This window comes from Eubalaena glacialis, chromosome 10 (assembly GCF_028564815.1).
Source record: "Eubalaena glacialis isolate mEubGla1 chromosome 10, mEubGla1.1.hap2.+ XY, whole genome shotgun sequence".
Taxonomy (NCBI): domain Eukaryota; kingdom Metazoa; phylum Chordata; class Mammalia; order Artiodactyla; family Balaenidae; genus Eubalaena; species Eubalaena glacialis.
The window spans coordinates 25,498,035-25,523,534 of record NC_083725.1 but is presented as its reverse complement, the minus strand read 5'-3'; the positions used below and the strand labels follow the sequence as shown (position 1 = coordinate 25,523,534).

Below are 25,500 nucleotides of genomic sequence, written 5' to 3'. Positions count from 1 at the left end.
ACTATAATAGTTGGAAGCTTGACTAGATGATCTGTATGTAGTCTTCCAATTCTAAAATGTTCCCCTAATTTGGATTCCTACAATAATTGCCCTTGCAATACATGCATGCTGCCACCAAGCAGCAGTAGAGACTACTAGTTCCTTTTTTATCCCTAGTGGGGAGTGCATTTTGACATCAGACTTATCCGTCAATAGTACAACCTGTTAATATAACTATAAAATAACAAAATAATCTGGTATTATTTCCTGTAAAGCTGAAGCTTTACATTGTGTCTATGAATCGTATCAGAATCACCTGTATGTTTTTAAACATAGAGGAAATCCAGAAACCATTGAATGAGAATCTTCAGAGACAGGACTAGGGCATCTGGATTTTTGGGCTCCCATCATTTGCATGTTTTATTTCATTTTATTTTTTGCCTATGTACAATATTTGTCACATCCTCTTGAATCTTTAAAAGTTTCTTTTTGTTTTAAATTTTAGAATATTCCATAATCTTCACCTACTTTTCATAAGGTGTTATCTGTTATGTTTATTCACTCTTGTGCTTCTCCTGGTTAAGACTTCTTTTTTTTCTTTATTTTTTTCGGGCCCCTGCCTCATGGCTTGCAGGATCTTAGTTCCCTGACCTGGGATTGGACCCCAGGGCCCCAGCAGTGAAAGCGCCAAGTCCTAACCACTGGACCACCAGGGAATTCCCAAGACTTCTGTTTTAAATGACTTTTTTTCCCACTCTAATTCATTCCTGGGATCAGTTTCATGTTTGAACATTAAAGCAACCTTGCATTACTAGAATAAAGCCACTTTGATTGTGATATATGATTGTTTTACATACCATGGATACAGTTTGTGCTTCTGTTTACACATTTTGCATGCATGTTCAAGAGAGAAACTGGCCTGTGATTCTATTCTTGTAATATTCTTTTTAGTTTTGATCTGAAGCTTATGTTGGCCTTATAAAGATTTTGAGCAATATATACTTTTCTGTTTCCTGGAAGATTTTTATGTAAGATTACCAACATTTCTTCCCTAAATATTTGGAAGAATTTACTTGGAAAGCCATTTATCCCTGGAAATCATTTTCTGTAAAGGTACTTAATTATACAAACAACTTTTGGAGTAGATACAGGTTTTTTAGATATGTTTTTCTTTCTTGGGTTAGTCTTGTTAGGTTGCATTTTTTAAGAATGTGTAATTTTGGATGAATTTTCAAATTTATACATATAAAATTATCATAATTTTAACAGCTTTATTGGGATGTAATTTACGTACCATAATTTCAACCCTTTAATGTATACAATTCAGTGGTTCTTAGGGTAACCACTAAAAGACTTGTGTAACCATCACAACAATCCAATTTTAGATTTTTGTCCCCCCACAAGAAACCCATTACACATTAACAATGCTTTTTTCATTCTCCTCAACCCTCTCAGCCCTAGGCAACCAGTAATCTACTTCCTGTCTCTACAGATTTGCTATTCTGGGCATTTCATATAAATGGGACCATACAATATGTGATCTTTTGTGAGTGGCTGCTTTTACTTTACATAATGCTTTCATGGTTCATCCATGTTGTAACATGGATCAATATTTCATTCCTTTTTATAGCTGAATGCTATTCTATTGTACGGATATTCCACATTTTGTTTATTCATTTATCAGATTGACATTTGAATTATTTCCACCTTTTGTTTTTAGAAATATGCTTCTCTGAACATTCACGTACAAGCTTTTGTGCAGACATAAGTTTTTATTTCTCTTAGGTATATATTTAGTAGTGGAACTGCTGGGTCATAGGGTAACTCGATGTTTAACACTTGCAGGAACACTCAAGCTGTTTTGTAAAATGGCCACACCATTTTACATTCCCACCAGCAATGTATGTGGGTTTCAATCTCTTGTCTTATAGCCTAGCATGTCATCTATGCTGGAAAACGTTTCACATGTAGTTGAGCAGGATGAGTATTTTACTGTTCAGTTGAGTGTTCTCTAGACATTTAATAGGTCTTGTTAATTCATAGTCTTGTCCAAGTCTTCTGTATCGTTGTTGATCTTCTGCCTAATTGTTCTATCCATTATTGACTGTGGAGTACTGAAGCCTCTACCTAATGTTGTGCAATTATCTACTTCTTCCTTCAATTCTTCATGGATTTTGGTATTTTCTTCTTCATGTATTTTGGTTTTATCTTATTCAGGGCAAATATGTTTAAAATTTTTGTATCTTCCCTTTTTTTATCATAAAATGTCCCTTTTCATATCTAGTAACTTTTTTGTTTGTTTTAAAGTCTGTATTTTCTGGTATTAATATAGCCACTTCAGCATGCTTATGGTTGCTATTTGCATGACGTATAGTTTTTCATCCTTTTACTTGGTACACATTAGACTTTTGAATCCAAGGAGTGTCTCCTATAGAAAACATTTTTTTAAACCCTGTTTGACAATATCTGCCTTTTGATTGTACTGTTTAATTCATTTACATTTAGTTTTTATTATTGATATGGTAAGATTTATTTATTTCTGTCTATTTTACCTTTGGTTTTCTACATGTCTCATGTTTTTGTTTTTTTGTTATTGTTATTGTTCCTCCATTTTCCTTTTATATTAAGTGGATATTTTCTACTGTAACATTTAATTCCTTTAATGATTTTTAACCACATTTTTTGAGTAATGGCTGCTCTAGGGCTTATGTAATACATCTTCTCAGAACCTCTTCAGATGTATACTAGCTTCATTCCAGTGAGAAACAGAAACTGTACTTTTATAGAGCTGTATTCCTTGCCCTCTTTTTTGTTTTTGTTACGTTTCTATATGTTACATACTTAACAACATATTGTTATAATTATTACTTCTCACAAGCTTATCTTTTAAAGGAGCTTAGAGAAGAAAGTAGAGCAAATAAATATTTTTGAGTTTGTTGGGTTAATCTATTTACCATTTCTGGTTCTCTTCCTTTCTTCCTGTGGATTCAGCTTATGATCTACTGTCATTTTTATTCTAATACAGCTTTGTTCTCACCGCCTTCTTTGTGCCATATCATCAAATATATGATATTTCTTTATGTTATATACAGAACAATCCAAATATAGTCATATTGCTTATGCACTTACTTTTTAAATTAGTTAAGAGAAGAAAGGAGAAGAAACTTGAAATTACATTATCTTTTATAATTCCCTACACAGCTGCTCTAGTCAGCATTCTTTGTTTTGATTTATGGCTTGAGTTACTGTCTGCTATCATTTGAAGAACTTCCACTAGTATTTCTTGTGAAGCCCGTCTGCTAACAATGAATTCACTCAGTTTCTGTTTCTGTTTCTGTTTCTGTTTCTGTGTTAAGGTACAGTCTTGATGATAAGTTGTGGAGTGTTAGGAAAAACTAAAATGCAATGTACTATATGATGTATGTTTTACTGAAGTGGCTTTGTCAAATTATAATGATTTATGATAGAAATCATCTAAAGCTAGCATCACAATTCTCCAGGAATGTTCTGTAGAATGCTGCTGTTAATGATGAATATGTGAATCCCAAAGCTTTCATTTGTATTGACCTTATCATCATTAATTCTTCTCCCAACAATGCCATAACTAGAGTTGAGTTCTAAAGTGTACCTTCCTCTTTTCCCATAGAAATTGTCCCACAATTTCAAAAAGTTCTCAAACGTGAAAAAGTGCACACAACGTTTATCACGTTTGCAAATGCCAATGAAAATGCTAAGGTAACACTGTGCAAAATGCAATATTCTTCTGTGAGAACACCCAATTTTAAACAAATACACATATTCTAAATACAACTTAGATCTGTGACGTGTTTGTTTTGGCCAATGAAGTGTGAGCAGACATGATGGCCTTAAATGAGTCGCAGAGGCCTTAAGTGGGCTTGTGTGGTTGGGCTCACGTCTTATGTTTCAGTGAACTTCGTGAGAAGACAGGGCCTGGGAGCTGAGGCCTCACAGTTGGGCTCCACAGTAAGATGTGTGGGACAGACCTCAAACTGACCCAAAACATGGAGCGATACCAGCCATCTAGAGGTCTAAAAGAGAGCCACTGCAGCTAGCCCATAGGTCCAAGAAAAATAAATTCTTATTTATGTAACTGAGTTTGGGGGAGATTTGTTCCAAAGCATTATCACAGCAAGAGCTGACTAATACAACATCCTCCAAATCACTGTTATGTACATGGCTGCCACCATGCCTACATGTGAGGCAACTGCATACTCAAACTTTGAGAATTCTTGAATTCTTGGTGCCTCTCCAACACAATGTACATGGCTAAAGTTTCCCCAAATAACTTCACTAATGTACCACAAAGATCTCCCTAAACTTTTATTAAATGTAATGCAAAGTTCTTTCTATTCATTTTCTGTTTCTATGTAGTTCAAATGCTTTGTATCAATCTAAAAGGATGGAAAGTTGGAACAAAACATCTTTGTGGATAGCTGTTTTTCACAAAGGAAAATTACAAACAAAACAGGCATTTCACTGAGTGTAGAGCACTAATGCCCCTAGTGCCTCTAAATGCCAAGTGAACAAAGGCACTTAATAAATATTGAATCCTGCTCTCTCCACTTGAGAAGGAGAGCAAGCTATTCTAAAGAGGTGGAGGGATGCTCTTAGCAGCTATTTGCAACATTCTGTGAGCCTGGATACTGTGTAGCTACAAAGAAACCTTTTGTCTAAGGAAACTAACTAAAGAAACTTGAAAGTGGAAAAAGAGAGAAAGAACGAGAGAATACCTTTCTCATGGTGACTCATTCACTTATTCGTTCATTTACCAAATATTTACTATGTGTATAATACTGTGCTGAGAACTGCACAGAACACAGAGATGTACCCCCGTTCTCAGGGAGGTTAGATACCAGAGAGGGAGATAAGATGCAGATGCCTTATGGCAGTTCCACATATGTCTTGTTAAACTATTTCCAAGTTCAGGGGAGAGAAGGGATCCAGAAATTGCTTGGATTCTCAGTGAAGTTTTCCCAGAGAAGGAGGTGTAAAATAGATTGACTAGAAAAAAAAATTAATGTCATAGGTAGATATGAAAGGGAGCAAGGATGCAGAGACAATTAGACCCAGTTATTTCTTAAAAAGTCTAGAAAGTGAAATTAAAGCCAAATTATGGAGGGTCTTGAATGTGAGTCTTAAGAGTTTGGCTGTATTGTGTTGACAATGGGTGCCATGGACAGTTTGGAAGAGGGCAATGGCATAACCCAAGAACCTTGGGAGGTGTAATAGAGGTTGTAGGGAGGAAGATAGGAAGACATGCTATTCTCCGAAGCAATCATCGTAATCCAGGTGTAAAATAATAAATGGTAGAACCGGAGTAATGGCAACACAGATGGAAGGGAGGAGTATGAGAGACACTAGAAAGTAAAACTGTCAGGGCTTGGTCCTTGATTGGATACATTCATTTCTCCATTTAACAAAGGTTATCAGTAACTGTGCTAGTCGCTGGGAATCAAGAGTAAGCAAAACAGTCATGATCTCTTCCTCACGGACCATATGGTAAACACCTATCTAAAACTGGATGTGAAATGTGATGAAGGCTATAAGTGAGAGGTACCTGGTGTTATGTGAGCTACAGTAGGGGGATGTGATGAGTTGAGTAGGTAAGGGGATACTTTCTTGACAAAGTGACACATGAGAAGAGATGAGAGGGATGAGGAGGCATCAATCAGTTGCAAATTAAACAGAAGGACATTTCATGCAGAGGGACAGCATGGGCAATGTGCCGTTGTAAGTATGCAGGCCTGAAAGGAGGCCACTGTGGGCTGGATGATTGAGAACGAAAGGAAGGAGGTGCAAGACGAGGCTGCAGAGATCATGCTCCATCCTGCCCAGGGGATGCCCTGCCCTACAGACTAGCGCACCCAGCGTGCCAGTGCACAACAAGATGAGAAGCTTGCTCTAGAACGCAAGTCAACACACTGTTTCTTTCATCAAGAAAGTCTTGCCTGTTAAACTAAACAGTATATCTAGTGGACATACGATTTACCTTCTGAAGCAAGCTCCTTATCTTACAGAACGGCAACAGTTCTCCACCGGAAGCCAGCCTGTGACTCCACATTTTAGGCCACTGTGAGGAGGTCTGTCTTTATCCTAAGAGCAATGGAAAGTCACAGAAGGATTTGAAGAGGAGATGGTGGCGTCTGCGTCATGAAACACGGATTGGAAGGCAGCCAGAGTTAGCAGAAAGAAGACGAGGAAGTTTGTGTCTGAAACCTTACTTTCTTGGTAAAATAAGAGGTATGCTCTTCAGGTGAGAGAGCAAGGACACACAACAGAGTCTAGTGGGACATGAAAAGAGTGGAGAAAGAGTCATTGGTAACAGCCATAAGTAAGGGAGTAGAAAAAAGAAATGGGGACCACATGTCAGTTAAAATAAGACAGCCTATGTTGTTGACATAGCTCTGTGACTGGATCTAACAAAACACATTGCTCTGAAAGCAGGTCCAGAGAAGATGAATGTTAGAGGTGAGCAGAATGCATCTGCAGTGAGGTTCCATGGGAAGGTAAAATGGCTTGGCAGTCTGGGTATAATGTTGTCGTGATGGACCAGCAGTCAACTACAGGGAATCAGGGGTAAAATGATAAACTGTATTTTAGTCAAACTTACACTCACCAGAGCCCGGAAGGAGGAGAGCCCGTGTCTTGTACTGCCTAGTAGCCATGTCCCTCCCAGGTCAGGTACCTGCAGGGAAGCCCAGGCATCTTGTCTTGGGCCAGGCATGCACCTGGCTTGTCAGAGGGTCCCAGAGGTGCTGTGGGGAGGCAGCTTTTGCTCACCATGTTCAGGGAAGCTAGAAAACACCAGATGCTGAAAGGAGAACCAAAGCCACTATTAAGCCATAATTAAACGTAAGGAGGGAAGAGATGATCAGGCAAGCCTTGACTGTCAGACAGAAAATAGGTAAGCTTGAGGAAAACACATTTTAAGTTAATCTGTTACATGATTAATTAATATGATAAAGCTTCCCTGAGCTTCATCTGTGGGCAGTAGCCACAAGGTGCTGGTAATGACTTATATGGAGAATAGACGAGAAAGTTCCAGGAGTCATTAATCAGCACTTCCTCTGTACCAACACTGTGCTAGGCATAGGGAATATAAGGATGAATGAGACACGGTCCCTACCTTCAAAGGGCTTAGAGTCTATGGAAGGAAAACTATCTAAAAAGATGCTTATCGCTGGAGACATAATTATCATGATACAGGGATGTCAGGGAGCAGAGTAGTGAGGCACTAAACAAGCAGGGGAGGAGAGATGAGGGTTAGGGAAAGAAGGCCTCCCAGGGAAGCTGGCCCCCAACCTGAGGCTGGAAAACAAGTGGATGTCAGCTCACTGAAGAGCAAGCAGAAGAGGAGGGTCTTAAGTAAAGAAGCAGCATCTGTAAAGGCCAGGGCAGGAATGATAGAACATCAGAAACTACAAGCTGGTCCACATGCCTAGAGAAGACATTCAGGAAGGAATGTAGCCAGAAGTAAGACAAAAGAGGTCGTCCAATCGTGAAGGAGTTTATATGCCATGCTAAGGAACACAGATCTGATGCTGAGGACAACGAGAAATATACAGCTTTCCAGGAGGCAGTTTGATGTATGGAGAGAGTTATCTTTGTTAGAAGACATCACCCTGGAGGGGGAAGTTAAGGCTGAACAGGAAATAAGATCACCCAGAGAAACTGTGAAATGTCCAAAGGGGTGGACGCTGAGGATGGGAACCTAAAGAACACCTACACTGAAACTGGGTAAGCAAGAGACACCCAAGAGTGAGACTGAGAAGAAGGAAGTGGAGAGGGATAAAAAAATCAAGTGGCTTGATGGAAAACGCAGAAGAGGGAGCTTCAATTAGACAGGAGACTACTACATTAAGTGATGCTGGAGACTAAAAAAAATGGATGTAGCGACACAGAAATCATACTGACAAGGATTCCCACTCTCACCACTTACATTCAACATAGTTTTGGAAGTCCCAGCTGCAGCAATCAAAGAAGAAAGAGAAATAAAAGGAATCCAAATTGGAAAGGAAGAAGTAAAACTGTCCCTATTTGCAGATGCCATGATACTACACAAAGAAAATCCCAGAGTCACCAGAAAACTACTAGAGCTCAACAATGAATTTGGTAAAGTTGCAGGATACAAAATTAACACTCAGAACTCTGTGGAACTTCTATACACTAACAATGAACTATCAGAAAGAGAAATTAAGGAAACAATCCCACTTACCATTGCATGAAAAAGAATGAAATACCTAGGAAAAAACCTACCTAAGGAGGCAAAAGACCTGAACTCCAAAAACTATAAGACACTCATAAAAGAAATTGAAGGTAACACAAACAGATGGAAAGATATTCCATATTCTTGGATTGGAAGAATCAATACTGTTAACATGACCGTACCACCCAAGGCAATCTATAGATTCAATGCAATCCTTATCAAAATGTCAATGGCACTTTTCACAGAACTAGAACAAAAAAATTTTTGAATTTGTATAGAAGCACCAAAGACGCCGAATAGATAAAGCAATCTTGAGAAAGAAGAACACAGCTGGAGGAACCATGCTGCCTGACTCCAGACTCTACTACAAAGCTACAGTTATCAAAACAGTATGGTCCTGGCACAAAAACAGACATATAGATCAATGGAACAGGATAGAAAGCCCAGAAATAAACCCACGCACTTATAGCAATATACGACAAAGAGGGCAAGATTATGCAATGAAGAAAAGACAGTCTCTTCAATAAGTGGTGCTGGGAAAACTGGACAGCTACATGTAAAAGAATGAAATTAGGACATTCTCTAACACCATATACAAAAATAAACTCAAAATGGATTAAAGAGCTAAATGTAAGACTGGATACTATAAAACTCCTAGAAGATAACATAGGCAGAACACTCTTTGACATAAATCACAGCAATATCTTTTTGGATCCATCTCCTCAAGTAAAGGAAATAAAAGCAAAAATAAACAAATGGGACCTAATGAAACTTAAAAGCTTTCGCAAGCAAAGGAAACGATCAAAATGAAAAGACAACCTACTGAATGCGAGAAAATATTTGCAATGGATAGGACAAATAAGGGATTAATAGCCAACATATAGAAACAGCTCATAAAACTCAACATCAAAAAAACTAACAACCTGATTAAAACATGGGCAGAAGAACTGAATCGACATTTTTCCAAAGAGGAAATGCAGATGGCCAACAGGCACATGAAAAGATGCTCGACACTGCTAATCATCAAGGAAATGCAAATCAAAACTACACTGAGGTATCACCTCACTCCTGTCGGAATGGCTATCATCAAGAAGAGCACAAACAACAAATGTGGGCAAGGATGTAGGGAAAAGGGAACCCTGGTACAGTTGGTAGGAATGTAAATTGGTGCAGCCACTGTGGAAAACAGTATGGAGGGTTCTCAAAAAACTAAAAATAGAACTACCATATGACCCTGCAACTCCACTCCTGGATATATATCCGAAAAAAACAAAAACACTAATTTGAAAAGATACATGCACCCCAATGTTCGCAGCAGCAGTATTTACAATTGCCAAGATATGGAAGCAACCTAAGTGTCATCAAGAGATGAATGGATAAAGAAGATGTGGTACATATAACCAATGGCATACTACACAGCCATAAAAAAGAATGAAATTTTGCCATTTGCAGCAAAGTAGATGGACGTGGAGGGCATTATGCTAAGTGAAATAAGTCAAACAAAACAAATACTGTAGGATATCACCTATATATGGAATCTAAAAAATACAAACAACTACTGAATATAATAAAAAAGAAGGAGACTCACAGATATAGAGAACAAACTAATGGTTGCCAGTGCAGAGGGGGAGGAGGGGGCAATACAGGGGTGGGGAGGTGAGAGATATAAACTACTGGGTGTACGATAGGCTCAAGGATGTATTGTAGAACACAGGGAATATAGCCAAAATTTTGCAATAACTGTAAATGTAAAGTAACCTTTAAAAATTATATAAAACTTTTTTCAAACAGAAATCATACTGAAAATTGGAAACAAGTTAAATGTCCATCAACAGGAAAATACACATATAAATTATTGTATTTCCCTACATGGGAATCCTACATAGTGAGGAAAGTACATGAACTACACAGATCTTTATGTGTCAGCATGATGAACCGAGCAAAGATAACACTAAATAAAGCAAGTAACAAGAGAAAACGTAGTAGAATACTATATGCTGTTTAAGAATACTTAAAAACGTAGCCTAAATAGAAAGACATCCATGGCAGTGATGGAGACCAAGTTCAGAAGAGTGGTTACCCAGGGTCAGCTGGGGAGTGGCTGTGTTTGGGAAAGTGGTTACAGCAAGCTCTTCAACAGGAATGGTAATGGTTCTCTTCACACGCTGGCTGGAGGACGGAGGAGTGTCTGCGATGTTATAATGTGAGCACGCTGCATGTAAAAGCCATTGCTGACCACATCTAGGGGATCTGATGCGCGAGAGCTGGTAGTGGGTGGAGGTATCCAGAAGGTGGTGGTAGAAGAGGAATGTTGTACACGTAACGCCTAAGGCCTGACCAGAGGACGACCACTGTTCTAGAAACTGGACACAAATCCAACTCCTACGGCCAATGTTAAAAGACAAACTGAGGCATATTTAAAATTTTAACACTTCATGTGCGCAAAAATAGATTCAATTCAGGCACCACCAAACCGGAAGTGGTGAGGAGCACTCCAGCCACAGGAGCTGAAGAGATTTTTATTTTAAAAGGGCAGAAGCAAAGCAAGGAAATTACTGACTTGCTATAGCTTTGAAGCCTAGCTGGTGGTTTGTGACTGGTTGTCCTCAGCAGTGTTCGTCAACAGGCTTAGATTTTGGTTGGTTTACGTAGGCGGCCGCATCACTAGAGCCACCGCAGGCTAACGGCCTCCTTGCAGGGTTAATTTACTAACACCAATGGTCTGAGTCCTTCCTCTTACTCAGTCACTTCACTTCCTACGCCTCAGTTTCTCTTCTGTAAAGTGGATATTCAGTAGTAAATTTTCTGTGGAGGTGTCAGTACAAAACAAAGTGATTATTAGTAACCACGATCATGTCCTGAATGCATGGAACACGTCACCATTTGCCAACCACCGTGTCAAGTCAGCAGCAACTACAACTACAGAAATTAAGAGCTCTCCACAGAAATTCACACACCCGGGCACCAGGTAACGGACCACAGGCAGACGTTCACTCAGCCTTTCATGTGTCCCTCACGGAGTGCACGCTCTCTCCTGGGCGGGGCGAGCACAGACATTTGTCGGGAGTTTAACTACTTTTAAAATGCGTTGATACAACCATGTCTCACTTTTGTTTGGATGAGTCAGCAAACGCTTTTTCGAAACCCCAAATTCTCCACACCTCCTACCTTTCGCGCCGCCCGAGTCTCGGGGCTCCCGCCCCTGCTCCTCCTGCCGGGTCCCCATGGGAGGCGGGGCTACGTGTGACGCACGGCGAGCGCGCAGACGTCCTCGAGCCCCGCCCCCACGGGCCCGCCCGAAGGCTTAAACCGCAGCCCCGCGGCGCGCAGGGCGTTGAGGCCGGCGCCAACAGCCGGCGATGCGGGGCGTGAGGTCGCGGCATGGAGGGGCCGGCCTAACTGGGGCCCGTGGCCCTATGTCTTTTGGCTACGACGCGGGTCCTGTGCACGCTGCGGGGCCGCAGCCGCTGGGCGGTGGGCGCCCGAGGGGCCTTGAGGCGAGCCGGAGCCCCCAGGCGGGTGTGGGCATCGTGTCCGCAACCAGCTTCCCCGAGGCCGCGCTCGGGCCATGATCACTCGGTGAAGCTGCGCCGGGACAGCGCGGCCGACTTCTCGCGCTGTGAGGACCTGTGTGCGCTGCAGGACTCGCTGCCTCTGCCCGCCGTGCGCGCTTTCCTGCGGGAGGGTCTGCTGGACTTAACGCCGACCGCCTCCGCGGGGTGGACTGGATGCCGCTCCTGAGCACCCTCTGCCCCTGATCTGTATCCAGAGCTTCTTCCAGCCATGGCTTGGTGAGACAGGTTTGTAGTTCCCGCTTCCAGGGGCTCTCGTGTGGGCGCTGCGAAGCGGGGTTTTAGGTGGTACAAGGTGGAGGGTGGGCACTAGAACCGGTGCCCAGTGGCCGGGTGTGCGTGCACTAGACGGGGCGTGCGGCCTAGGACTCCTGCCAGCTCGGTGACCCCGGCCGAGGGCCTTAAGGCTTCTAGGTCTCAGTGTTCTCATCTGGAGCATGGGCTTAACAGGACCCAGTCTCTGTGGCGGTTATAAGGATGCACTGTGTTCATGCTTATAGGCTCTACAATGTAGAACACTTAGCACAGTTTGGGGCATCATTAATTTTTGCACAGATGTTACCTGGTCTGTTGAATGACTTTGTGTGGTACACACCAAGGCGATTAGGAAATGGATATATCCCTGCTTCATTTCCTTTCCATTAAAACAGGGCTCAGGAAAAAAAAAATCTTTTTTCAATATTCGTATCATGTAGTGGAAAGAGCACCGGTGTGAAGGCAGCTTAGGGTTTGAATTACAGGGCTTATGCTCTCTGAGGCCTGGGCACGTTACTTTTGAACTGCAATCCCCTCACTTGTAAAATGACATTAAAAACCACTCTTTCTGTGGGTTCTTACAATTAATTAAGCAGGTTATGTGTGTAAAGTATCCTGGCACTTGAATGAGTTGTCAGAACCATGGGCTGCTGGAGACGATGCTTCTGCCCTAGGTAAGCTCCCCTTCTACTGGGCGGCAGGTAAACACAAGCACAGTAGTCAGTGCTCTGGAAGAAGTGAGTTCTGGTGCTACAGAGCACAGAATCTTTTTTTTTTTTAATTTAATTTTTATTTTATATTGGAGGATAGTTGATTTACAATATTGTGTTAGTTTCAGGTGTACAGCAAAGTGATTCAGTTATACATATATCCATTCTTTTTCAGATTCTTTTCCCATACAGGTTGTTATAGGATATGGAGTAGAGTTCCCTGTGCTATGCAGTAGGTCCTTGTTGATTACCTATTTTATATATAGTCGTGTGCATCTATTAATCCCAAATTCCTAATTTATCCCTCCCGCCCAACTTTCCCCTTTGCAGAGCACAGAATCTTAAAAGGGAAAGTTCAGGGTAGGCTTCTTGGAGGAGGTGCCATCCTTTCTAAGGATAGTAGAACCTCCTGGGGTGGCAGGAGGGAGCAGTGTGTCAAAGTTTGAGAAATATAAGAAAATATGGCAAAACTAATGTACAGGACTGGAACTCAGGGTTTGGGAAAGAAGTGAGAGTTGATACTGGAAACCTAGTGGGGCCCAACAGAAAGGGACCTTGTTTGTCCTGTCAGAAGTTTGGATATTTATCCTGAAGGCTGTGGGAAACCCTAAAGAACAGTGAGATGGACTTCTGGTTTAGAGGCTCACTCGGACCTCCATGTGGAAGGCAGTTGATTGGGTGCAGGGTGAATTGTAATCTAAGGGTCCCACTTAAGTTATGAAAGGTTGGACTGGATTTTGGAGATCAGAGACAGAATGGGTGGGGCCTGGTGACCAGTTAGAAAAGGGAGGGCAGCAAGCGTGGGTGACAGTTTACAGCTGCATCTTTTTGTGAGATACAGAGCACAGTTGGAAGGGATTGGGGGTGGGGAGAGGATCTTACTTCATCTTCAGTGCTTTAGAGGGGCCTGGTAGACGGGTCTGGGCCTAAGGTACAGATCTGGGCTTTTTGGGAGGACAGGTGTTTGAAGGCGTGGGAGATACTTAGGTTACCCGCAAGACGATACAGAGAATCATAGGTCTGAGAGTTTTTTAAGTGGGTATATTTGAGGATGTTTATAAGCTGAGAGAAAGTAGCCAGCAGAGGAAGGGTGTGAAGATCTAGGAGAGGAAATGACTGTTCATTTGTTTTCAAAAAGCTGAATACTTATCGTGTGCCTGGCCCCTTTTCTAGGATCTGGGGTTCACACCATCTGTTATCTCTCCTGCAAGGACAGTTCAACTCATCCCCTGGTGAAGAGAAGTCAGATTATTCTTTGCATCACATTCAGGTGTAGGAACTGTTCTGTACCTCTGAAGGGACTTTACTTAACCAGAGTAATAACGTAGAAATGAAAAGAAATTATGGCTGGAAGGGACCTTAAAGGCCACTGTACTTAATTTTACCTAATATTTTACATTGAATTTAAGAAAAATTTATTGCAGAGCCCATTCTCTTCAGAGTTCCTTCACTGAACTTTCTGTATGTCTTCAATCCAGTGGGTCCAGCTTGTAGATTTTGGCCTCCTCCTAAATTTGCTTCTTCATCCGTATAACATTTTGCCTGGACTATGGCAGAAGTTCCTGGGTGATTTCGCGGCCCCTGGGCTCAGTTCCTCTAAGTTCCTCAGTTCCTCTAAGATCACTCGGATCGAGTGATCTTCTAACATAAAAAGATACGCCTAAAATAATGCTGCTAATGGCTTGCCCACACGGAGTTAATACATACCAGCCGCCCAGCGTGTGCTCTGCACAGAGGCGTGTAGCCTGAACTGTGCTCGGCCAAGCCTCATGGGGCTCTTTGGCCCTGAGGAAGGGGAGCTTTTTGTGATCACTCCCTTTATCTAATCGGTCCTTCAGCAGCGGGGCGCCTTTTTCTAATCAGCGGAGGCACCCTCACTCACCCAGTGGTAGCCCCAGGCCTCATCACCTGTGGGATACAAGCCATGCTCTCTCCCAGGCTTGCTTCGGCCAACATCTCTATTTTCATTTCTGTCTCTTCTCACACATGGACCCCTGGCCTTTAGTCATCGCCACCTGCAGTATTTACTGTGCCCAGCAGGTGTCGGGCTTGAGTGTCTTTGCACAGGTGCTCCCTCTGCAGTTAAGGCACCTCCTACTCCAACTCTGCATAGCCTCATCTTTCTAGATTCTACTTCAGGGTTATCATGAAGCCATCACTTCGATATAACATTCTGCCTCCAAAGGAACCTCTGTGCATAAAGGTTATGTTTCTTTATCTCATGTGATTGAAATTTTGAGTTTACACATGTCCCTCCTTAATGAAGGCTTTAAGGGCAGGAGTCGTTTCTAATCCTTAGCACAGAGCAGATGCTTTTTTTTTTTTTTTTTTAAGATACTTTTTATTGATGATAAAATGTATGGTTTAAATCACTCATTTTACAATAATTTTGCTTTAGGTTCTGACAGAAATAAAGTTTACAAAAGTCGTGTTCCTGCGATAAGAAATAAAGATATGACCTTCCACTCGTGTAAAGCTCTTAATTGCTGTGTAAGTGCGTCGGGTGCGCTAAGGAACCTGGAGCCAAATGGGCTAGTTCTGAGAGAGAGAGACTTAACTATGTTAACAAGGGTAAGCCTTCATTGTGTCCTGCCAACATTTGATAGTTGCTTTTGGGGCAAACTGAAGCAATGAACTTTTAAGCTTGTTCTCCCCATTAAAGAGATTGAATAGGCCACTTTGGTGCACCTGTGTCTTGCGAATTGTCCACTTGGAGATGGAGGTTTAGAAAGTGAGTTTCAGTCTTGTTTAAGTCTCTTCTCATCAGACTGGTCTCGTGATTTCCTTCACACCACGTTACATCCTGTCTACCTTTTCTTGGTGTTGTTCATGCCTCGATTGTCTCCTGTACTTCTCAAACCTTGGTCCACTGTCGTTTGTACCATGGAAGTTTGCCATGCTGGATACTGTCAGAACTAATTTTACTTAAGTTTGTGTTAAGCCACAAACAACACATTTTGTATATTTTCTGGTTTTTGTGTTTGTTTATATTTTTACGGCTTCTCTTCAAGAAATATTATAAGGGAAATAGCAAGATGTAAAGAGCAAAAAAGTCATCATTATCTTTAAATTGTTAGAACATGTATCTGCAGTCATAATTATAATGCACTGTGGTATGTGTTAAAAAAGGAAATATATGTAACGTCCCGTAGGAGCAGCAGACTCAGTGGTGTTGGTGAGGGTGTGTCATGGAAGTAATCACAAAGCAGGTGACTGTTGATTGGGGTCCTGAAACATTAGTGTGTGTTCCCTGTGTCCAGTCAGGAATCCTGCCTTTCAATTTGAGGGAACAGAGGGTTTGAGGTCCTCTCTCTCATATTGCTCTAGTATACTAGTATACTATATACTAGTATATAGCACCCAATAAAATACTGGGTTTATAGTTGACATTTAAATCGCTGATTGATCATCAAGATTGGGAAGTATCATTGGAAATGAAAATAGGAAGAGTCTTATGCTTTGTAGGTTTTTCTTTTTTTCCCTAGGTCTCAAACGGTACGTAGTACTTTACTGAGTGGTTGGGAATAAAGTTTGCAGTATTCAGTGTGTTCAGTTTTAGTATCTAAAAAGAATTAAACTGTTGTTGTAAACTGGAATAACACTTTGTTACTGACAAGTTTTAGAATGCATCTGTTCGTCAGTTACCTGTTTGGGAAGATTGTAGTTAATGATTTTAAGAATGTGGCTATAAACCTCCAATTGACTCAAGAAAAGCAAATAAGTCAAGACTGACATGTATAGGCTCTTCATCTTATTGTGTGTGTGGTTTTTTTTTTTTTTCCTTTTAGTTATTTGTCAAGGTATAAAGAACTCTATCACTCTTAAGACAGTAGACTTCACAGGCTGTAATCTGAAATGGCAGGGAGCAGATCACATGGTCAATATCTTAAAGGTGATTTTATGTTTAAACTTTCATGAAAACATATGTGATTGAAGCACATTAACATATTGATACAGATGGCAGTTAATTTTTGTCTTTTAATACATGTGAGTGCAGCTTTCGTTTTGTTTAAAGAATATGACCAGTTTTCAGTTTGGGATTCTACCATTTAGTAAAGATAGTCCACTTAATTTTAGAAATAAGAGATTTAATATATAATACATACTAATACTTTTATGTATTTTTAGTTACTGAAAACTTTGTGATACTGTGAAGAAAGTATGCCATTATCGTCTTCAAGACTTAAATGAATCAAGTGTTTATTAGCTGCTGTAGTTTATAAAGTAATAAAAATCACTACATCAGCAATTTGTAAATACAGTTTTTAAAATAATGCCTTAACAACTTTCTTTACAGTGGTTCTAATGAGTGTATTTAGGCCTAAAGTTATTTAATAATTTGACATGAAGCCTTTTGAATAGTTTGATGGTGCAGATCAGGGATAGGTAAACTATGGCTGGTGGGCCAGATCCCGCCCGTCGCCTGGTTTTGTAAAGAACGTGTTTTTGAAACATAGTCGCACCCATTGTTTACATGGTAGTTGTGGCTACTTTCACCCTACGCCAGTGGGGCAGAGTCGTTGCAACAGAAACTGTAAAGCCCAGAAAGCTGGAAATGTTTAAATTTAGATTTGAAAAATTGAAAAATTCTTTGAGTCTATACAGGGCAAGTCCATTGACCTCTGGGGTAGAAAACAGTCAAGAACTTGGGTACCGAAGCCAAATGGCCTAGGTTCAAATTCCCTTTCTCCCTTTTCGTAGCATTTGACCACGGGCAAATCACTTAATGTCTGTGCCTCATTATGAGGTTTAAATGAACTCATTTGTATAAATAGTGCCTGGCACATACTAAGCACTGTGTAAGTGATTGCTGTTATTTCTGCTTGGAGCTTTTATAAGCTATTGTTAATAGAAAAATGACACTAATGATTTTCTTTTTAGAGTGTCAAAGGCACTTTGAGTCTTTTATTTTTTCAAGAATGTAACAAGACTTTTTCCATTTAAAGTCAGTGTTCCCTGTTACCAAACTTTATTTTATGAATATAAAGAATTGAATGCCTTTAAGACAACACTTGTGGTTAAATGTCAAACCACTATTTTCCCAAGGCGCATCCAACTGGCTGTGCACAGTCCAGGCCTCTAAAGTTTGTGTGCATACCCTAGGTAGCATGTGAGATCCATTTTGTAAATATAGTTTTTAAAGTAGTGCCTGGGACTTCCCTGGCGGTCCAGCAGTTAAGACTCTGCACTCCCAATGCAGGGGGCCTGGGTTCGATCCCTTCTCAAGGAACTAGGTCCCACGTGCCTGCCGTAACCAAGAGCCCACATGTCACAACTAAAATATCCGGCATGCTGCAACTGAAGACCCGGCACAGCCAAACAAACAAACAAATAAATAAATATTTTTAAAAAATAAATAAAATAATGCCTTAGGAGTTAGGAAAAGAAAATATTAGAACCTATTTAGCTTTGTATCATTTAAACAATATCTGTGTAGTTTATAATGTACATACATTATTATATGTATAGAACTTCGTGTATATAATTTGTTAAAAAATAAGATGCATATTAAAAAGTTTTCTTATGGGTTGCCCAGTCAGGTGTTTGGAGACCATTGGAGGACAGAATGATGACATTTAGAGCCTCAGCAATGATAGAATTTAGAACCAATTCCCTGACTTAGAAGATAAGGAAAAGAATTCGTAGACTGTAATTGAGTTGTCCAACTTTACATACTGTTCGAAAGCAGGTCATCCAGTGGCTGGAATCTAATCACTGACCGACTAGAATCTGGGTCACTGGACTCATAAACCAGAAGTGACTGTTTAATTTCTCAGGTTGATTCTCGTGGCATATATGCTTGATATGTGTGTGTGTAAATCTCTGACATAATAAGCCATACTCAGTAGGCACACCCTGTTTCCTTCTTCAAGCATCTTAATTTCATCCCATTAAATCTTTGAAGTATCAGACTACCAGAAGGCATGAAGAAACCTGGGCTGAGAGTCTTCGTTCCAGGAGACCTGATCTTGACTGTATGGCTGGTTTGAGGCGCATCACTCTGAACTGCAACACGCTCATTGGTGACCTGGGTGCAAGTGCTTTGGCAGAATCTCTTAGTGAGGATTTATGGCTTAGAGGTAAATTCTAAAATTGAAAATATTGAATTTTTAATATGATATATGCTTAGCTTTTGGCATGATACTATTGTGATAGGATTTTTTTTAAAGCCTCATTTTACTGATAGCTTTTATTTTGCTTTTAAGCTTTCTCTAAGAGTTGCATATATTCTTTATAGAAACTACGGAGTAACAAGAGAAAAATTACCTATAATCTTAATACCCAGACATAATCACTGTTCATTTTGGTGCATACACTTTCAGTCTTTTATTTTTCTATAAATATATTTGTACACTTAGGGATTACAAAAATAGAATTGTAGTATACTTGCTATTTCATATTCCTGCTTTTTTCACTTAATGATGTATCACGTAGTATTCCATCGTATCGATGTCCCATAGTTTAATCAATTCTTTACAATTAGATTTACACAATTTGCTTTTCCCTGTCAGAAACAATGTGAATACATTGTATATACGTCTCTGTGTCCATTGGGATTACTTCTGTAGAATAAGGTCGTAGAAGTGGAATGACTAAGTGTGACATATTTTTAAGACTTCTTTTTTTTTTTATACTGCAGGTTCTTATTAGTCATCAATTTTATACACATCAGTGTATACATGTCAATCCCAATTGCCGAATTCAGCACACCACCATCCCCACCCCACCGCGGTTTTCCCCCCTTGGTGTCCATACGTTTGTTCTCTACATCTGTGTCTCAACTTCTGCCCTGCAAACCGGTTCATCTGTACCATTTTTCTAGGTTCCACATACATGCGTTAATATACGATATTTGTTTTTCTCTTTCTGATTTACTTCACTCTGTATGACAGTCTCTAGATCCATCCACATCTCAACAAATGACTCAATTTCGTTCCTTTTTATGGCTGAGTAATATTCAGTTGAATATATGTACCACAACTTCTTTATCCATTTGTCTCTCGATGGGCATTTAGGTTGCTTCCATGTCCTGGCTATTGTAAATAGCGCTGCAGTGAACATTGGGGTGCATGTGTCTTTTTGAATTATGGTTTTCTCAGGGTATGTGCCCAATAGTGGGTTTGCTGAGTCATATGTTTAGTTCTATTTTTAGTTTTTTAAGGAACCTCCATACTGTTCTCCATAGTGGGTGTATCTATTTACATTCCCACCAACAGTGCAAGAGGGTTCCCTTTTCTCCACACCCTCTCCAGCATTTGTTGTTTGTAGATTTTTTGATGATGGCCATTCTGACTGGTGTGAGGTGATACCTCATTGTAGTTTTGATTTGCATTTCTCTAATAATTAGTGATGTTGAGCAGCTTTTCATGTGCTTCTTGGCCATCTGTATGTCTTCTTTGGAGAAATGTCTATTTAGGTCTTCTGACCATTTTTGGATTGGGTTGTTTGTTTCTTTAATATTGAGCTGCATGAGCTGTTTATATATTTTGGAGGTTAATCCTTTGTCCATTGATTCGTTTGCGAATATTTTCTCCCATTCTGAGGGTTGTCTTTTCGTCTTGTTTATGGTTTCCTTTGCTGTGCAAAAGCTTTCAAGTTTCATTAGGTCCTATTTGTTTATTTTTGTTTTTATTTCCATTACGCTAGGAGGTGGATCAAAAAGGATCTTGCTGTGATTTATGTCAAAGAGTGTTCCTCCTATGTTTTCCTCTAAGAGTTTTATAGTGTCCGGTCTTACATTTAGGTCTCGAATCCATTTTGAGTTTATTTTTGTGTATGGTGTTAGGGAGTGTTCTAATTTCATTCTTTTACATGTAGCTGTCCAGTTTCCCCAGCATCACTTATTGAAGAGACTGTCTTTTCTCCATTGTCTATCTTTGCCTCCTTTGTCATAGATTAGTTGACCATAGGTGCGTGGGTTTATCTCTGGGCTTTCTATCTTGTTCCATTGATCTATGTTTCTGTTTTTGTGCCAGTACCATATTGTCTTGATTACTGTAGCTTTGTAGTATAGTCAGAAGTCAGGGAGTCTGATTCCTCCAGCTCCGTTTTTTTCCCTCAAGACTGCTTTGGCTCTTCAGGGTCTTTTGTGTCTCCATACAAATTTTAAGATGATTTGTTCTAGTTCCGTAAAAAATGCCATTGGTAATTTGATAAGGATTGCATTGAATCTGTAGATTGCTTTGGGTAGTATAGTCATTTTCTCAATATTTATTCTTCCAGTCCAAGAGCATGGTATATCTCTCCATCTGTTGGTATCATCTTTAATTTCTTTCATCAGTGTCTTAGAGTTTTCTGCATACAGGTCTTTTGTCTCCCTAGGTAGGTTTATTCCTAGGTATTTTATTCTTTTTGTTGCAGTGGTAAATGGGAGTGTTTCCATAATTTCTCTTTCAGATTTTTCCTCATCAGTGTATAGGAATGCAAGAGATTTCTGTGCATTAATTTTGTATCCTGCAACTTTACCAAATTCATTGATTAGCTCTAGTAGTTTTCTGGTGGCATTTTTAGGATTCTCTATGTATAGTATCATGTCATCTGCAAACAGTGACAGCTTTACTTCTTCTTTTCCAATTTGTATTCCTTTTATTTCTTTTCCTTCTCTGATTGCCGTGGCTAGGACTTCCAAAACTATGTTGAATAATAGTGGTGAGAGTGGACATCCTTGTCTCGTTCCTGATCTTAGAGGAAATGCTTTCAGTTTTTCACCATTGAGAATGATGTTTGCTGTGGGTTTGTCGTATATGGCCTTTATTATGTTGAGGTAGGTTCCCTCTATGCCCACTTTCTGGAGAGTTTTTATCATAAATAGGTGTTGAATTTCGTCAAAAGCTTTTTCTGCATCTATTGAGATGATCATATGGTATTTATTCTTCAATTTGTTAATATGATGTATCCCATTGATTGATTTGCATATATTGAAGAATCCTTGCATCCCTGGGATAAATCCCACTTGATCGTGGTATATGATCCTTTTAATGTGTTGTTGGATTCTGTTTGCTAGTATTTTGTTGAGGATTTTTGCATCTATATTCATCAGTGATATTGGTCTGTAATTTTCTTTTTTTGTAGTATCTTTGTTGGGTTTTGGTATCAGGGTGATGGTGGCCTCATAGAACGAGTTTGGGAGTGTTCCTTCCTCTGCAATTTTTTGGAAGAGTTTGAGAAGGATAGGTGTTAGCTCTTCTCTAAATGTTTGATAGAATTCACCTGTGAAGCCATCTGGTCCTGGACTTTTGTTTGTTGGAAGATTTTTAATCACAGTTTCAATTTCATTCCTTGTGATTGGTCTGTTCTTATTTTCTGTTTCTTCCTGGTTCAGTCTTGGAAAGTTATACCTTTCTAAGAATTTGTCCATTTCTTCCAGGTTGTCCATTTTGTTGGCATAGAGTTGCTTGTAGTAGTCTCTTAGGATGCTTTGTATTTCTGCAGTGTCTGTTGTAACTTGTTTTTCATTTCTGATTTTATTGATTTGAGTTGTCTCCCTCTTTTTCTTGATGAGTCTGGCTAATGGCTTATCAATTTTGTTTATCTTCTCAAAGAACCAGCTTTTAGTTTTATTGATCTTTGCTATTGTGTTCTTTGTTTCTATTTCATTTATTTCCGCTCTGATCTGTATGATTTCTTTCCTTCTGCTAACTTTGGGTTTTGTTTGTTCTACTTTCTCTAGTTCCTTTAGGTGTAAGTTTAGATTGTTTATTTGAGATTTTTCTTGTTTCTTGAGGTAGGCTTGTATAGCTATAAACTTCCCTCTTAGAACTGCTTTTGCTGCATCCCGTAGGTTTTGGATCGTCATGTTTTCATTGTCATTTGTCTCTAGGTATTTTTTGATTTCCTCTTTGATTTCTTCAGTGATCTCTTGGATATTTAGTAACGTATTGTTTAGCCTCCATGTGTTTGTGTTTTTTACGTTTTTTTCCCTATAATTGATTTCTAATCTCATAGCATTGTGGTCAGAAAAGATGCTTGATATGATTTCAATTTTCTTAACTTTACTGAGGCTTGATTTGTGACCCAAGATGTGATCTATCCTGGAGAGTGTTCCGTGCGCACTTGAGAAGAAAGTGTAATCTGCAGTTTTTGGATGGAATCTCCTATAAATATCAATTAAATCTATCTGGTCTATTGCCTCATTTAGAGCTTCTGTTTCCTTATTTATTTTCATTTTGGATGATCTGTCCATTGGTGTAAGTGAGGTGTTAAAGTCCCCCACTATTATTGTGTTACTGTCGATTTCCTCTGTTATAGCTGTTAGCAGTTGCCTTATGTATTGAGGTGCTCCTATGTTGGGTGCATATAAATTTATAATTGTTATATCTTCTTCTTGGATTGATCCCTTGATCATTATGTAGTGTCCTTCCTTGTCTCTTGTAACATTCTTTATTTTAAAGTCTGTTTTATGTGATATGGGTATAGCTACTCCAGCTTTCTTTTGATTTCCATTTGCATGGAATATCTTTTTCCATCCCCTCATTTTCAGTCTGTATGTGTCCCTAGGTCTGAAGTGGGTCTCTTGCAGACAGCACATTTGTGGGTCTTGTTTTTGTATCCATTCAGCAAGCCTGTGTCTTTTGGTTGGAGCATTTAATCCATTCACGTTTAAGGTAATTAATGATATGTATGTTCCTGTGACCATTTTCTTAATTGTTTTGGGTTTGTTTTTGTAGATCCTTTTCTTCTCTTGTGTTTCCCACTTAGAGAAGTTCCTTTAGCATTTGTTGTAGAGCTGGTTTGGTGGTGCTGAATTCTCTTAGCTTTTGCTTGTCTGTAAAGCTTTTGATTTCTCCATCGAATCTGAATGAGATCCTTGCCGGGTAGAGTAATCTTGGTTGTAGGTTCCTCCGTTTCATCACTTTAAGTATATCATGCCACTCCCTTCTGGCTTGTAGAGTTTCTGCTGAGAAATCAGCTGTTAACCTTATGGGAGTTCCCTTGTATGTTTTCTGTCATTTTTCCCTCGCTGCTTTCAGTAATTTTTCTTTGTCTTTAATTTTTGCCAATTTGATTACTATGTGTCTCGGCATGTTTCTCCTTGGGTTTATCCTGTATGGGACTCACTGCGCTTCCTGGACTTGGGTGGCTATTTCCTTTCCCATGTTAGGGAAGTTTTCAACTATAGTCTCTTCAAATATTTCCTCTGGTCCTTTCTCTCCCTCTTCTCCTTCTGGGACCCCTATAATGCGAATGTTGTTGCATGTAATGTTGTCCCAGATGTCTCTTAGGCTGTCTTCATTTCTTTTCATTCTTTTTTCTTTATTCTGTTCCTATCCGTTCTTCTGCCTCAGTTATTCTGCTATTGATTCCTTCTAGTGTAGTTTTCATTTCAGTTATTGTATTGTTCATCTCTGTTTGTTTGTTCTTTAATTCTTCTAGGTCTTTGTTAAACATTTCTTGCATCTTCTCGATCTTTGCCTCCATTGTTTTTCCAAGGTCCTGGATCATCTTCACTATCATTATTCTGAATTCTTTTTCTGGAAGGTTGCCTATCTCCACTTCATTGATTTGTTTTTCTGGGGTTTTAGCTTGTTCCTTCATCTGGTACATAGCCCTCTGCCTTTTCATCTTTTCTATCTTTCTGTGAATGTGGTTTTTGTTCCACAGGCTGCAGGATTGTAGTTCTTCTTGCTGCCACCTTTTTAAGACTGTTGATACACATTGCCAAATTACCATCCAGAAATGCTATGCCAATTTGTAGTCCACCCCAACAGTGGATGTGAAGCCTGCCTCACACAAACACTGGCTTGTAGCACTTTTAAAAATGTGTAAAACTACAAAAATGAGTACCTCTCCCTTTTTCATGCAAGTGGGATTACTCCAAATTTCATAACTTTTTTCAGTTAATTTAGCAAGTCAGTAAATTTGTATCTACTGCATCATTTTTTGTGACTGTTCAGTGTTTCATTAGGTGAATATGCCACAGTACACATAGCTTATCCATTCTTGTATATAAGCTATGTCCAGTTTTTCAGTTCCAAATAATACTCTGATATGTATCCTTGCCTATATCTCTGACTATTTCTTTTGGTTAAATACTTAGAAAGAGAGTTGTTGGATCAAAAGGGTATACACAGTTTAAAGGCTTGGCTCAATCTGATAGGAGAATAACCACATTTTGTTTTATTTTGTATTCCTTTGATTTACTGGTGGGTTTACTGGCTGTTTGTATTAATTTGGCTAGTTGGTTAATTATACCCTGTGTCCATTCTTCTGTAGTGAGAGGTTGTAACGATTGTATTCTAATCTGTCAGATCCATGTGTCTCACTTTCTATTTCTGTGTGTCATGGGGCGTTGAAAGACTCCAGTTATTTTAATGTGATGCTCCACGCAACACTTAAAAAAATGACTCATGATAGTTGCCTTTCATGTAATATTTTTTAATACCTGCGCTTTTGTGATGATCCCTTTTGTTTAAGTGAGTAGGTTGTTCAGCCCCAGAACTACTAGAATTCATGATCATTTGTTCTAGTTTTTGTCTGACCTTTTACTGAGAGAGTTCTTGACCATCATACTTTCATGATAGGTTTTTAGCATGTATTGTGTATTCACACATTCTTTGAATTTGTTATTATTTTTATCCTCCTAGACTTGCCTGTTTTGCTCTAAAACTAACAGTTATTACATTTCTTCTCTTTCGTTTTCCCCTTTTAACTAGTTTGAAGTGTGATTTGAAGCTCAAGATCATGAACAAACGAATGCAGTGCATTTCTCAGCTCCACCAGTTTTTGCTTCTGAGGTTTACATGCCACTGCCGCCCTT

At 39.6% G+C, this 25,500-nt stretch overlaps 1 protein-coding gene and 1 long non-coding RNA gene across 8 annotated transcripts in view; one reads left to right on the top strand and one right to left on the bottom strand.

Annotated features, from left to right (window-relative positions):
• Window positions 1-11,434, bottom strand: part of LOC133099387 (uncharacterized) — a 125,365-nt gene extending 113,931 nt beyond the window's left edge. For 2 of the 3 annotated variants that reach the window (XR_009702326.1, XR_009702325.1), the window contains exon 1: window positions 11,375-11,434. This is a non-coding gene — a long non-coding RNA (uncharacterized LOC133099387). Of the gene's footprint in view, window positions 1-6,616; window positions 6,812-11,374 lie in introns of all 3 variants that reach the window. The other variant, XR_009702327.1, reaches the window with a different exon arrangement.
• A 49-nt stretch (window positions 11,435-11,483) lies between these two features.
• LOC133100092 (centrosomal protein of 78 kDa-like) overlaps window positions 11,484-25,500 on the top strand; it is a 36,248-nt gene continuing 22,231 nt past the window's right edge. For all 5 annotated transcript variants that reach the window (XM_061204000.1, XM_061203996.1, XM_061203998.1 and 2 more), the window contains exons 1-2: window positions 11,484-12,006; window positions 18,649-18,823. In XM_061204000.1, the coding sequence (XP_061059983.1) occupies window positions 18,721-18,823 (103 nt within the window). In that variant the 5' untranslated portion in view covers window positions 11,484-12,006; window positions 18,649-18,720. The remainder of the gene's footprint in view (window positions 12,007-18,648; window positions 18,824-25,500) is intronic.